The following is a 15,339-nucleotide window of genomic DNA, read 5'->3' as shown; positions in this document are numbered from 1 at the left end:
TGGATGGTCAGGCTCGACTTAAAAGACGCTTACTTAGCGGTACCAATTTTCCCTCCTTATCGATGTTTCCTCCAGTTCAGGTGGGACGGTCAAGTTTACGAGGTCACCACGCTTCCTTTCAGGCTCTCCTCGGCGCCGGGGTGCTTCACAAAGGTGCTTCGACCAGTGGTGGAGGCCTGGCGTGCACAGGGTATGAGAATGATCGTTTACCTAGACGACATGCTGTTCATGGACCAGTGTCCGGAGCGTCTATCGTCCCAGCTGCAGGTTGCGGTCGATCTCCTTCAGGGACTGGGTTTTGTTATCAATGAGAAGAAGTCCATTGTTCAACCTTTTTGGGGTTCAACGTAGACTCGGTGTCTTCCACTCTTGAGTCTTCCAGCCAGGAAAATGGCGAAGATCAAACACGAACTACGCCAGACTGGCGAAGCCACGGATATCGCTCCGCCAATTGGCGCGGTTGGTAGGTCTTCTATCATCTTCAATTCAGCCCATATACCCAGATCCTCTTCATTATCGGGCCATGCACCGTCTGAAGACGTACCGCCTCAGGAAGGGCCTGACGTACTCTCAACTGATCCCGTTGTCGGAGGAAGTGAGAGATGAAATGCAGTGGTGGCTGACGCACATGGAGGCCTGGAATGGCCGTGCAAGTTTTGGTTCAGCCCCGGACATAGTTATCGAATCAGAAGCCATTCGTTCCGGCTGGGGAGCCAGGTGTGGGGATTTTTCCACAGGTGGCGCCTGGTCCACACACGAGCAGTCGTTACACATCAACTGCTTGGAGTTGCTGGCGGGGTCCTTTGCGGTTCAGTGCTGGACGAAGGACAGAGTGCAGTTGTGTGTCCTCCTCCGAATGGACAACGTTTCGGCGGTCAGGTATATCAACCATCTGGGGGGTACCAGATCCAAGATGCTAGCGGACCTCGCGAGGGACTTCTGCCACTTTTGCCTGGATCATCAGGTATCGGTCACGGCGGAACATTTGCCGGGTCAACAGAACGAGGTGGCCGATTGGCACTCCCGGCACCTTCTGGATGCCAGTGTGTGGAAGCTGGACCCTCAAATGTTCTCCTTGTTGGCGAAGTGGGATCCCTTCACAGTGGATCTGTTTGCGTCGCGCCTGGATCATCAACTCCCGAGGTTCTTCAGTTGGCGCCCGGATCCATTGGAGGAAGCAACGGATGCTTTCCTACAGGATTGGTCGGGTGAGCAGGGGTATGCGTTCCCCCCCCGTTTTCAATGATAACGCGAGTAAGTTGCTGCGTCGTCAGTTGGCAGAGGTGGTGCTGATCACGCCATGGTGGAGGTCGCAAGTTTGGTTTGCGGTTCTACTGGAACTTTCTTGGGATTTTCCAATCCTACTCCCCCACTCTCCTCACATTCTGCTCAGTCCAGACAGGGTTCCCCACCGGTTAGTCCAGGAGGGATCGCTGAGATTGATGGCCTGGAGGATCTCCGGCGTCGATGGAAGCTCCCAGGCCTTTTGGGAAAGGCTGAGGACCTGCTCTCCAGGGCATGGGCTGATGGCATGGCCAGGAGATACCGGTCAGCCTGGCATAGATGGCGTTGTTGGTGTGTGCGACGGAGTTTTGATCCCGTGGGGGCAGATGTAGTCCACGTGCTTAATTTTCTGGCCAGTTTGGCGGAGGATGGCCTAGCCTACCGGTCAATCAACACTTTCCGATCCGCAATCTCGGCTGGTCATGATCTGGTGCAAGGTTCCCCGATTGGGGAGCACCCCTTGGTATGCAGACTCCTGAGAGGGATCCGCCTCTCGCTGCCCCCGGAACCGCGCTATTCCGTCCTTTGGGACGTGAACAGGGTTTTGAACTTGTTTCTGTCTTGGCAGCCGAATAGGTTTCTTTCCCGTAAGGAGCTCACTGCTAAATTGGCAATGCTGTTGTGCCTGATTTCCTGCAGGCGAGTCTCGGATGTACGGGCACTAGACGTTTCAGCCAGAGTTTTTCCCCCGGAGGGGGTTTCCTTCACGGTGAGTAGGGCAACTAAGTCCAACATAAGGGTTATTTCGTACCCGGCTTTTCCAGATTCATCTAAACTGTGTGTGATACAGTGCCTCCATGCTTATGAGGATATGACTGATGATACCCGCCCTCCCGGCGAAAGACAACTTCTCATTGCCCTACGTAAACCGTACAAGGCTGTTTCATCCCCAACAATTGCCAGGTGGGTGCGTTGGTGATGCAGGAGGCGGGGATTGATACCAAGCAATTTGATGCTCATTCAGCGAGAGGGGCGATGGCCTCTAAAGCGGTCGCCCTTGGGGCCAGATTGGAGGATCTGATGCGAGCGGCCGATTGGTCCTCAGATTCCACTTTTAAGAGGTTTTATTTCAAACCAGTGTTAGAGGTGGCACGGCTAGTTGTCGACAAGCTTTGAACTGGCATAATTCGAAGCCTCCGGTCCTGCCATAGAATGAAAATTTGCCTAGCCTTCGTGCTGGTAAGTTTCAATTCTATTAAGGACTCGGAGGCGAGGATTATCTCCCCCAATGACTTCCAAGAAGTGGACCCTCCCCGTAAGGAATGTAAGTAATTCATTCATGGATTTTTTTTCTGCTTATTTATGGCTGTTGATGCTTTGCACTGTTTTCTCTATGTGGCATTTTCGTGCTGGTTGTAGTTCGGTCTCTGACACTGCGTTTTTTGCAGGAAATGACGTTGCCAAACCGGATGTGTGAGAATGCTGGAACATGAGCTTCGCGCGAAGGAAGAGGAAACAGCAGCAGGGCATGATGGGAGCTGGCCAGAGTGTTGGTACTGACAAAGGACTAATGATAAGACTTTTGTTTTTCCCAAGTGTTCATGGGAAATGTAGTTCTTTTTTGTGCTGTTTCTTGCTGCTGTGTAAGAATAAAGCGAAGGAAGAAGGCATAATCCTCGCCTCCTAGTCCTTAATAGAATTGAAACTTACCAGCACGAAGGCTAGGCAAATTTTCATTAACAGTCATATGCAGGTGGCAAGGATGTTAAAGAATTAAACAGGCTGCCGCATTCTCAACTGTCACTAATGTGGCAAGAACATATACAGCAGCACAGATATATAGTGAGTGACCATAATCAAGTTAGAAAACAAGAACCATTACTTTCAGCCAGGGAGACCGCACAGTGACTTGGTGGAAATGGTCATACTTTTCATGAGAATGGACAAGGTCAAACTGGCTCTGGTGGGGAGAATAGAAGATAAAACGCCCTTCCTTAAGTAGTAATTAGGTCATAAGATCAAATAAAGTAAGAATCCCTCAAAATAAATTCCCCACAAGACCTATTGCACTGGAAATGGTTGGCATCTTGGACAATGGGTGGGAGGGTGGATGGGGGGGGGAGGAGAGAAGGCACGGAGAACGGGAGGGAGGGCGGGGGAGTGGGAAGAAGGCACGGACAATGGGAGGGAGGGTGGGGAGAAGGCACGGACAATGGGAGGGAGGGTGGGTAGAAGGCACAGACAATGGGAGGGAGGGTGGGTAGAAGGCACAGACAATGGGAGGGAGGTTGGGGAGAAGGCACGGACAATGGGAGGGAGGGTGGGGGAGAAGGCACGGACAATGGGAGGGAGGGTGGGGGAGAAGGCACGGACAATGGGAGGGAGGGTGGGGGAGAAGGCACGGACAATGGGAGGGAGGGTGGGGGAGAAGGCACGGACAATGGGAGGGAGGGTGGGGAGAAGGCACGGACAATGGGAGGGAGGGTGGGGAGAAGGCACGGACAATGGGAGGGAGGGTGGGGAGAAGGCACGGACAATGGGAGGGAGGGTGGGGAGAAGGCACGGACAATGGGAGGGAGGGTGGGGAGAAGGCACGGACAATGGGAGGGAGGGTGGGGAGAAGGCACGGACAATGGGAGGGAGGGTGGGGAGAAGGCACGGACAATGGGAGGGAGGGTGGGGAGAAGGCACGGACAATGGGAGGGAGGGTGGGTCAGAAGGCACGGACAATGGGAGGGAGGGTGGGGAGAAGGCACGGACAATGGGAGGGAGGGTGGGGAGAAGGCACGGACAATGGGAGGGAGGGTGGGGAGAAGGCACGGACAATGGGAGGGAGGGTGGGGAGAAGGCACGGACAATGGGAGGGAGGGTGGGGAGAAGGCACGGACAATGGGAGGGAGGGTGGGGAGAAGGCACGGACAATGGGAGGGAGGGTGGGGAGAAGGCACGGACAATGGGAGGGAGGGGGGGAGAAGGCACGGACAATGGGAGGGAGGGGGGGAGAAGGCACGGACAATGGGAGGGAGGGGGGAGAAGGCACGGACAATGGGGAGGGAGGGCAGGGAGAAGGCACGGACAATGGGGAAGGAGGGCGGGGAGAAGGCACGGACAATGGGAGGGAGGGCGGGGAGAAGGCATGGACAATGGGAGGGAGGGCGGGGAGAAGACACGGACAACGGGAGGGAGGGCGGGGAGAAGGCAAGGACAACAGGAGGGATGTTGTGCGGGGGAAGAGGGTGGGTGGGGTAAAGAAGGCACCAAAAGCATGTTGTGCCTGCAGTAGGACAAACCCATTAAAGAAAATAGTGCTCAAAGTCTAAATAACACGTACGAGTAACAACCGAAGTAAAGAGGCCTGTCACCACGGGAGGTGACAAATGAAGAGGAGGCGGTACTAAGGAGGGACTAACGAGCCTATTTACGAATCAGCAGCCAGCATTTAGGACAGACAATCACAAAAGCCAATTGCAAATATGGGCGGAGAGTGGGCAGGGCTTCTATTCACTACTCTACCACCACAAGTCTTGCAGAGCAGCGCATGCGCTTTGACTCTAGGCTCAACTTAAACAAGCATTGGAAATGCAATAGGTCTCGCACCATTAGAGTTAGTGCTTTTAGAATTGTTTATGGGTTTTTTTTGTAAATGTTTAGCATTTTTGTTTCCTGTAGCCAATGCTAAAGAATTACAAATAAAAAAAGCCATAAATATTTATAAAAGCTGTAACTGAAATGGTCTGAGAGCTATTGCACTGTGTGAGGGTGAGGTGTTGAGGGTGAGTGAGGGTGAGCGTGAGGGTGGGTGAGGGTGAGTGTGAGTGAGGGTGAGTGAGGGGTTGAGGGTGAGTGAGGGTGAGGGGTTGAGGGTGAGTGAGGGTGGGTGAGGGGTTGAGGTGAGTAAGGGTGAGTGAGGGTGAGTGAGGGTGAGTGAGGGTGAGGGGTTGAGGGTGAGTGAGGGTGAGGGTGGGTGAGGGTGAGTGAGGGTGAGGGGTTGAGTGTGAGTGAGGGTGAGGGGTTGAGGGTGAGTGAGGGTGAGGGATTGAGGGTGAGGGGTTGAGGGTGAGTGAGGGTGAGGGAGGGTGAGGGTGAGTGAGGGTGAGGGGTTGAGGGTGAGTGAGGGTGAGGGTGAGTGAGGATGAGGTGTTGAGGGTGGGTGAGGGTGAGTGAGGGTGAGGGTGAGTGAGGGTGAGTGTGAGTGAGGGTGAGTGAGGGTGAGGGGTTGAGGGTGATTGAGGGTGAGGGGTTGAGGGTGAGGGTGAGTGAGGGTGAGGGTGAGTGAGGGTGAGGGTGAGTGAGGGTGAGGGTGAGGGGTTGAGGGTGGGTGAGGGTGAGTGAGGGTGAGGGGTTGAGGGTGAGTGAGGATGAGTGAGAGTGAGGGGTTGAGGGTGAGTGAGGGTGAGTGAGGGTGAGTGAGGGGTTGAGGGTGAGTGAGGGGGAGTGAGGGTGAGGGTGAGTGAGGGTGAGGGTGAGTGAGGGTTTGAGGGTGAGGGGTTGAGGGTGAGTGAGGGTGAGGGGTTGAGGGTGAGTGAGGGTGAGGGCATTCACATGTACTGCGCGTGGGTGTCCTTCCTTTCCTGGAAATGCTAACTTTACTGTCTTAAAAGAAAGTGAAAGCAAAGCAGACTAAAGATCGAACAGAGATCGTCGGGGACTTTCCACTTCGACGCAAGTGTGGCTTTGTTCAGCTGTTAGGCAGAGGGTGTTTGTGGAGTGTGGGCGGGGCTACCTGTATTTGATGGGTGACATCACCTTTCGTAGGAGTTTGGAGCTTAACATTGGCCACAGGCTAAGCCAATAGGCCCTAGAGCCCTAGTCTTCAAACTTTTTAAGCCCCCGCGTCAATACATTTCATTAGGGCTCCCAGGCGAGCGTGGGAAAGGAGAGGAGGGGAGAGCAGCAGAAGAAGCCGAATGAGAGAGATCGAATGAGGAGAGAGGCGGGGCAGGAGCCCGCTTGTTAATAAATAATCCCCGGAGGTGGTGATATTTCCCGGGATTGTGACAGAACATTTCTCGCTGCACCAACACAAACAGAGGCAGCGAGAGACATGTCACCGGGGGAGGGGGCGGGTGTCTGCGCGCTGCTCCGGGGACAGCGGGGGAGGGGCGTGTGTGCGGTGCTGCTGGGGAAGGCATGCGGGGCTGCTGAGCAGGGACAAAGGCAGAACAAAAACGGAGGTTGGATGGGCAAAGGAAGAAAGAGGTGACACACGAACTGGAATAAATAAAACTAAAAAGTAGAAAATTGGGGATATTAAATAGAAAGGGGTGAAAGAGGGGGAGGCAGGAAAGTAAACGGAGAGCGGTAAGACAAAACGAAGACGACTTTCATGAGGCGAGCGCGGGAAAGGAGAGGAGGGGAGAGCACGGCGGGCAGGGGTGGGGCGGAGAGGGGAGAGGTGCGACACGGCAGGCAGGGGAGGAGAGTAGGAGGAGGAGGGGGGAGGAGAGTAGGGGAGGCACAGAAAGGTCTTCTGCTCGATGTTAATGATAGCCAAATGGCATATATATAACCCAGACGGGGCTTATTTACAAAGCCAGCTGGGATCTTCAAAGGGTGGCACAGCTCTTGCCCCGGTGGAGCAACAATGGGCAATGCAGCCGTCCAGGACTGTGTAGCTATGGAGAGCACAATATTATACCATTAGTTGCCCGAGGCTATGCCATGTTAGCTACAACTGTAGGGTGTTTGTAACACGAGCTCCAGACATTTGTTTCCACGCTCTAGGCATTGACAGTTATAGCCGCTCAGCAAAGCTTCGTGGTGCCTTTGTCTGGTGGAGCGCGGAGCGTAGATGATTTAAAAGGCAGCTGAGACATGCAGGATGAAAGAGGAGTGTCACTGTAGAATGCTGGAGATGAGAGGGACTGCCAGCCTAAGATCCAGGAGGCGAGAAAGACCGTCAGTGTGGAGTGCAGGATTCGAGAGAGACTGTCAGTGTGGAGTATAGGAATGAGAGAGAGCGTCAGTGTGGCGTGCAGTATTCGAGAGAGACTGTCAGTGTGGAGTATAGGAATGAGAGAGCGTCAGTGTGGCATGCAGTATTCGAGAGAGACTGTCAGTGTGGAGTATAGGAATGAGAGAGAGCGTCAGTGTGGCGTGCAGGATTCGAGAGAGACTTGTCAGTGTGGAGTGCAGGAGGCGAGAGAGACCGTCAGTGTGGCGTGCAGGATGAGAGAGAGACTTGTCAGTATGGAGTGCAGGAGGCGAGAGAGACCGTCGGTGTGGCGTGCAGGGGACGTAAGATATTGTAATTGCTGGGTGTACGAGGCGTGGGAGACTGTCATGTAGGGTGGGTGCAGCAAATGAGAGAGATTGTCAGTGTGGCGTGCAGGATACGAGAGAGACTGTCAGTGTGGGATGCAGGAGATAGAGACACTGGAAACGAGAGACTGTCAATGAGGCGGGAGAAACGGTCATTGTGGGAAGCCGGAGTTGAAATAGACTCAGCGTGGGACGCCTGGGATAGGAGAGACTGTCGCTGTGAGATGCAGAAGATGAGAGGCAGTGTGAGTGCAGGTGTGTGGGTAGGAAAGGACGGCGTGTACGTCATGAGTGCGGGCACGGTTTCTGTGGGGTGAAAGGGAGAGGAGGGCTGCTGGTCTGGGAGGGTGGTCTGTTGGAAGAGGGGGTCGCCGTGGGAGGCACTGATGACGCAGTACTGAGGGAGAGAGTCCGTATTTGCACCGAGTGGTCGTCGGAGGTGTGAGGGCACAGGCCGCGGTGCCCGTGACATTGTGAGTGAGGATACGAAGCCGGATTTGACGGACGGGATTGTGACAGAACATTTCTCGCTGCACCAACACAAACAGAGGCAGCGAGAGACATGTCACCGGGGGAGGGAGCGGGTGTCTGCGCGCTGCTCCAGGGGACAGCGGGGGAGGGGCGTGTGTGCGGTGCTGCTGGGGAAGTGGAATAAATAAAAACTAAAAAGGAGAAAATTGGGGATATAAAATAGAAAGGGGTGAAAGAGGGGGAGGCAGGAAAGTAAACGGAGAGCGGTGAGACAAAACGAAGACGACTTTCAGGAGGCGAGCGTGGGAAAGGAGAGGAGGGGAGAGCACGGCGGGCAGGGGAGGGGGCGGAGAGGGGAGAGGTGCGACACGGCAGGCAGACAGGGGAGGAGAGTAGGAGGAGGAGGGGGGAGGAGAGTAGGGGAGGCACGGCCTAGCGGCCGTGCAATCAAGAAGTGAGGGGGCGGGAGAGTAGGCAAGGCAGGCGGCTGGGGGCATGTGCACGCGCTTTTAAGCTCAATGCTCATGCGCATTGAGCTTAAAAGTCACGGGCACTGCAAGGAATCGCCACGATTCCTTGCAAGTTGGACAAAGAGTGGATAAGCCCCCATAGTCTCGCAAGCTCGATGCGCATGCGCATCGACAGGCGAGACCTAAAAAGCATGGAGCTTCTATTCGCTACTCTACCACAACAAGTCTTGCAGAGTAGCTCATGCGCGCTGGCTCTAGACTCAACCTAAAAAGTATGGGGGAAAAAAACCCCAGAAAGCTCAGTATATACGAGCATGGAAATTACCTCAGTAGTACAAAAAGAAAAAAACACTGTAAAATGTGTTTATCAATTAAAAGGCTATATTCCTGTGGAATTTATGATGGCTGGTCTACAACTGTTTATTTTTTTGGTTGGGGATGTTGGGAGTCAGACTGCAAAAGGATTTCTCGGGTGGACTTGGCATGCAGCATCCTATTTAAAATGTAAAAGCGCACTTTGTGAATTCTGTTTGGGAGTGCTCGGGCTGGACAGAAATCTTTGTTAGGATGTTCAGGTAAACTTAGTATGAAGGGCGCTGGACTGCCACAATAACATAGAAAGGAGAATGAAAGTGTTTGGAGATGTAAGGTGATTAAAAGAGGTTTCCCTCATATTAAAAAACACGTGGAAGGTATACATCCAAATATTTGATACAGTCATGAAAAGCGGAAAGGACTGGGTAGTCAAGTTATTACTCATCATGCTACAGTCACTGGTTCTAGAGCCCAACAAACTGTGCTTCTCCATTTGGGGTTGTGGGGTGGGAATATAATCTAAGGAGAAGTCTATTTCCCTGTGTGTTATGGATTTAATGAATGTCAACATGCGTAACATGTATATAGATAAAATTCGGACTCCGAAGAAACACAACGTACAATGCTCCGCAGCCAACACTAGATAGCAGGAGAGGGCACAGCATGCAAATCTACAACACTAAGCTACAAAGCCTGTGTTTCATGCAAGTAATGTCTTCCTAACTTGCCTTCTGCAAGTTAAACTCTCTATGGGGATGGATGACTTAGATTATTCTATTGACTTGAGTAAATTATCTGCATAACTGGAGTAGATGAATCACCAGAACCCTTACTAGATAGACAGCCTGTGTAATAAATATTCACGGAGCCAAAATTGGTGTGAGCAGGGTGACATCACACACTAAGAGACTGGAAGATCAGAACATATTCAACTAGTATTAACTCTGCCACAAAAAATAAAATCTTATCACCACCATCTCAACTACATTTCAGTGCACCTGTAGCCTACCTTGTCCACCAAGGATGCTTTAAGTAGTTAAAGGTGCCTCAAGCATCGAAGAGGGCATATCTGACACATACTGGTTATTTCTACAAAGTAGTCGAGTTACTCAATATTAAAGGCAACAACAGGATCTAATGTGTCTCATAAACTGTATGTTATAAACTGTATGTTATTATATTAAGACCACTACAAACTCCTTGCCAAGTCACTGTCTCAAGGCTGTTCTACAGGGATGTATGACAATACAACGCGAGTTAGTACATCGCGTGCCGTTACATCTAGGTCGTTCCAACGACTGTGATGTTACCACGCTATGCCATTACAACGCAAGTCTTTACATTGACTTGTGCTAGATGGCGTGCTAACATTAGAAAAGTGTAATTTACTATTCTAACTCCAGTCCACTTAACAGTAGGGAAGGTGTTTGGATAGTAAAGTACACGATTTGCAATGTTAGCACGCCATCTAGCGCAAGTAGATGTAAAGACTTGCGTTGTAATGGCATAGCGTGCAACAGCATCGCGGTGTACTGACTGCGATGTTAAGGCTGTTTCCCATTCTACAGTGGACACTGGGAATTGTAAACAGGGGACCAGGCTACATTGGTCACCTTAGTCCTAGACAGCCTTGTGGTAACTTGGAGGGTATACACCATGTCTTTCTTCTTGCTGCTGTGCTAAGCTTCTCTTAGAAACTGGCGGTGAGCAGAGTGTAGGTTAAGATTTAGCCAGCAAAGAAGTTACCTACCTGACAGTACACCTCAATGGCTATTAATACACCTAGATGAATTAGCTTCAGTGAACTACAGGCCAGAGTTTATTTTAACTTGGTGAGTTAAGTGGAAACACAAAAATTAGTAGAAAAATCTCCCAGGCAGAAAAAGCACATTTGTGCTGGAAAAATGATGTGCACATTGGAACAAACAAAAGATGTAAAAAAGCAGTATCTGAGATAAACTGGGGAAAAAAAGGACATGATCAGTAGGACACTCAGCGCATTAGGGCCCAAGTCTAGGAGCCATAGAGATTGTGCAAGTGCCAATGCATCCAAACTCATCTTCCATTACTCTATGCAAATGAGTGCCAGTTACCGCTCATTAAAGTCATATGCCCAACAAATTTGAAGGAAGGTGGGTTGGAACGTGGTTGTGTAAATATGAATTGGTGCTGATGGAGAGACGTTAACCTTTATTAGCAATGGCTTGACTCAGCTAAAATACATGAAGTAATTAATTTTGGAACAAGCAAAGCAGCACCGACCGACAGGTGGAATGATTGTTGACCTAGGGATGGTAGGGACCAGGCAATTGTAACCAACAGTAAAAACATAGAAAATAAACTTTCCCAACAAGATTGAAACCTCCACCACAAGCTACCAAAAGAGCAAACTAAGTATATAAATGCACTGAACGCCACAAATGATACCACGTTGTTGAGCTACAGTAAGGAATATTCATTCCTTAGCATACCAGGAGGACCATCAGCATGAGACATCACAACCAAGCATGTTGCAAGACTTTTTTCCAAACTTAAACTCACCTGGGCCCTTATTAAGGCCTCAAAACTGGGCTTGAAGTAATCCGTTCGGCTGTTGTAAAATTTGGGCATCTCGTCCAGCAGCTGTCTGTTTTTGGCTTCAAAGTCCTCCTTCACAGGTCTCAATTCTTCCCGAGCCTGGAGAAGAAGAGACAGAATGATCATTCACGCTATGAAGAAACAGGTATCAAATGGCCACGGAAAGAAGGCCTAATGGGCATAGCACAGGGGTAAGCAGGCTCACGACATCAGTAGGCAGAGATGTGTCATACTGCACCACTAACAATGCCAGTTTACATTGCGTTAAAGAGGTAATTAGGCCAGGGTGAGTCAAGACACACTGTGTATCAGGCCTAGATGCATCAAAACGGAGATGATCAGGTGTGTCATGATATAGCGGTCAGGCCCATGTGAATTACAACACAATGGTAACTACACACCTCTGCTCGGCCTCGCTCGCCTCTCTCTGTCAAATGGTTTGACCACTCTTGTACGAGGGCCCATGGTGACCTACTGATGGCTCTCAGGAAAAGACCCAGGGATAGATGTGAAGTTGCTATCCTTAGAGCATCGTACAAACCCACTTTACAGCATATGAAGCGCATCATGAAAAACATGAGGCCTGGCAGGAGCTTCCCATTGCCTGCACCTCCAGGTCTAGCACTCATTTTTGGGAGATCGTTAATCGTCCATTATTCATTCCGGACTAGGGAAGTCCATTATCACATCAAATGTCAGCAGACTTGTGGGTTAAACCTTTTGAACGTATATCAAGGGGGGACACTGTTCCAAGAGTAGGGTGGGAATTATCACCCACTCATCAAGAGGGGAGAGTAGGAGTGAAATAGAGAGTTTCGAGAAAAAGAAGAGAAGCAGATGTGTATCCCCAGTATCAAGGAACTTGTCCCGAAGGGGAGGGTAAGGTCTTGCCTCTTTTGTTAGCCCTCACACTTCCCGAAGGATGTCATGTTTCATCACTGGGTTTATGCTCCTCGTCGGGCCGGAGCTGCAATGCCCGACGGGACACCTATTGAAAGGGTCACTTTCACGGAGATCTTTTAAGAGAAAAGCCGACAGGCGAGTGCGGGTATGCGGGCTAGATCCAGGGGTGGAGGGAGTGAAGTGTGTGCTGTAAAAATATATAAAAATACCTAAGGGTATCCACAGAGAGACTTTAATAGCGTGGTACCCTTATTAGGATAAAAAAACACAGAGGTTAGTGGGTTACTATGGGTCTTAATGTGCCCAAGAAACTGTTAAAAGGTTGACATGTTTCACGCCTCGTGTGTCCACTACTGGATCAATGGCGTTTCTTCAGGAACTAAGATGAGGTTAAGTGGTGCACGAGAAAGGGGGGTTCCAAAGAGGGCGGTAACCCACTAGAATTACAGGTACTCAAGGGTTAACCACATGGCTAGTGCCTTAGCTGTAGTGGTTGAAATCTGGATTCGTAGATTATCCTAAATAAAAGAAGGACCCTCAAAGTGGGGGAATAGTGCCCCTCGGCTAGTCCTGGCTGATGGCCGCACCTTATTGGAGTTGTGTCGGGTGCCGGCTCAATCGCACCTACCCTGCATCAGTGGCTGCCTGTTAAACCTTTTGAAGCCATCTATGACAGGCCTTTCTCTACTGTTGGTCCTACTGAGTCTCACCCGGTTTTGACATCGAGAGTGGCTTTTCTCTTTCCTTTAACTGTGAAGAAGTGATGCTATTCTTGCTCTCCTTAGCAATGAGGCCTCTGGCTCTAATGGGGTTTCAATGTATAAGGTTGTATTCTGGCCCTCTTTTTATTCACTCTACATGTAAACAAGCTGGAGCAAGTCTTAGTAGCTGGGAGCTGTCACCTGCCTTTGTTAGGTGGCCAGCCAGCCAGTCCCAGTTCTCCTATATGTAGATGATGCCGTCTTAGTTTCCAGGATGGCCCAAGGTCTCCAACTTTTACTGGACCATTTTAGTATTTACATGGACATACTTGATCTAAGTATTAACTCCATTAAATCCCACACTATATTTATAGGTCCCAGAAACACCAAATACAAAACCCACCTATGTTAGGGTAACATACGCATTAAAGTCGAAATTCTGTTTGAATCCCCCATAACCTAGTCACGACTGATTAGGGAAAGGAGGCACTTCTTTGCCAGAAGTATTGCCGCGGTTAGGGCATAAGTCGGTGGGGGCCATGTTCGAGATTTATAAAGCTAAATGTGTGCACATAGAGTCCTGCGATATTTTGGGGTATGCCAACATAACCACCTTAAAATGTGGCAAGAACATATTTTTGAGAAGGTATCTTGCACTCCCCAGCAGCTCAAATACTTTTATCATCCATGAAGAGCTGAGCTAGAGCTTTTTGTGAGACAGGATTTGATAGCGGCCTCTCATTCTTTGGTTGTCCATCTGGCTCAAACATGAGTTGGCGCTCAATAGGAAGTTTTTAAAGGATCGTCTAGGACAGGACCATGCTTTACGTAAATTGTGGATTTCTTATGTCAGGAAGAGTTTTAAAAAAAAAAAAATAGGTCGACCTAATCTTTTCAGAAATCCCAAGAGCATTTTGAAAGCAGACCTCACCTAGGTAAAGGATGCATTTGTTAGGCAGTGACATGAGGAGAGGGAATCCTTCCTCAGTTAGACCGTATATACTTGTGCAGACAAGCTGGTTTATAGTGACACATCTAAAGAAGACACTATGCACTTAATTTTGCCCAATCTACAAGCATTTCTAAGGCCCCTTTTACCTGGAAGAAATTGTACTCAGGCCATGCCTGCTTTACTGTTTTTACAGTTAATAGGTGTGATCATTTTATTTGTTGATCCGTGGCCTGTTTTTTAAAACTGTGCAGTATTAAGGAATTTTAATGATTAAGGATTACTGATTAAATGTTTTACAATGTTCTACTTGTTAGTCTGCGGCCTGTTTTTTACACTGCGCCGTCAGACTAAGGAATTCTATGATTAATGAAAACAGATTAAATGTTTTACAATGTCTTGTTTGTATATTGTTGCAGTTTTAACTGCACTTGACTTTTAATGGTTTTGGTATTTCAAACCGAATAAAGTATTTTGATGGTCATGAATGTAGGAAGCGGTCTCTGTATATGATATTGCCACTAGGTGGTTATACCGTGCACAGAGTCCAGGGGATCCCCAAAAGTGTACAGGGCTAACTGAAAACCCCCAAAAGCTGTATTAGTGGTAGTGTGGGCGAGCAGCCTTAGGTCCAACACAAAGAAGTGTAAGACATGTGTTGGTTCTCTACCTGGTAATGAATAGAATATTACATGAATTATGAACTGTATATCATGGTTTATTGTTGCTAAACTGTGTATACAAGAAATGTGCTTTTTGATGAACTTTTTAAGCTGAAAATAATGTGAAAAGAAATAATAATGAAAAACTAATTTAAATAAAAAAAGAAAATGAAAATAAAAAGATATGTGAATTGATATTTTGGTTATGCCCATGTTTGAATTTAGAGGCTAAAACCCTCAAGGAAATAGAGAGGACACGAGGGAGTTTTTTTCATAGTGGTTGTTGTGTAAGACATTTATTGCAAAACAGTGATCAATAATGGACACACAACTCAAATAAGTAGATCCAGACCAATAGTAGAAAAACATACTTTGACGGTACTTTGTTTTAAGACTAAAATCTTCGTAATAAGGTAAGTTCGTTTTTAATTACAAAATACTTTGCACTTTGAAAAATCGACACTTGGAATATTTTCAGAACGGTTCAATGTTATCCTATAGGGAAAATAGTTTTGCGGTCATCAGGTAAGTACACGACTTACAGTTCCAGTCTTCGGGACCAAAGGTCAGCAGTGGACAAGGAGTAGGCAAAAACCAACACTGCACCACCATCGGCACAGGGGCGGCCCGGTGCGGAGGTCAAAATCGGAGTTTGGCCCAATGCGTTTCAATAGAGGCTGGGGGTTCTTGGAGCCACACTGCTTGCAAGTAAGTGGAACAGTTGCAGGGATCAAGCTTTGGATGTTAGGAGCAGCACAGGGGGCGGCATGGGTGGGGGCGGGGGCACAAAGCAGCACCAAACATAC

At 49.3% G+C, this 15,339-nt stretch overlaps 1 protein-coding gene across 1 annotated transcript in view; it reads right to left on the bottom strand.

The window, feature by feature from the left end:
• BIN3 (bridging integrator 3) overlaps positions 1–15,339 on the bottom strand; it is a 184,431-nt gene that overhangs the window by 38,446 nt on the left and 130,646 nt on the right. The window contains exon 8 of the mRNA XM_078666276.1: positions 11,283–11,417. Coding sequence (XP_078522402.1) covers positions 11,283–11,417 — 135 coding nt within the window. The remainder of the gene's footprint in view (positions 1–11,282; positions 11,418–15,339) is intronic.

The sequence above is a fragment of the Lissotriton helveticus genome, chromosome 11, assembly GCF_964261635.1.
Source record: "Lissotriton helveticus chromosome 11, aLisHel1.1, whole genome shotgun sequence".
Lineage (NCBI taxonomy): Eukaryota > Metazoa > Chordata > Amphibia > Caudata > Salamandridae > Lissotriton > Lissotriton helveticus.
Note: the sequence above shows the minus strand (reverse complement) of the source record. Positions and strands in the feature narration are given on the sequence as shown.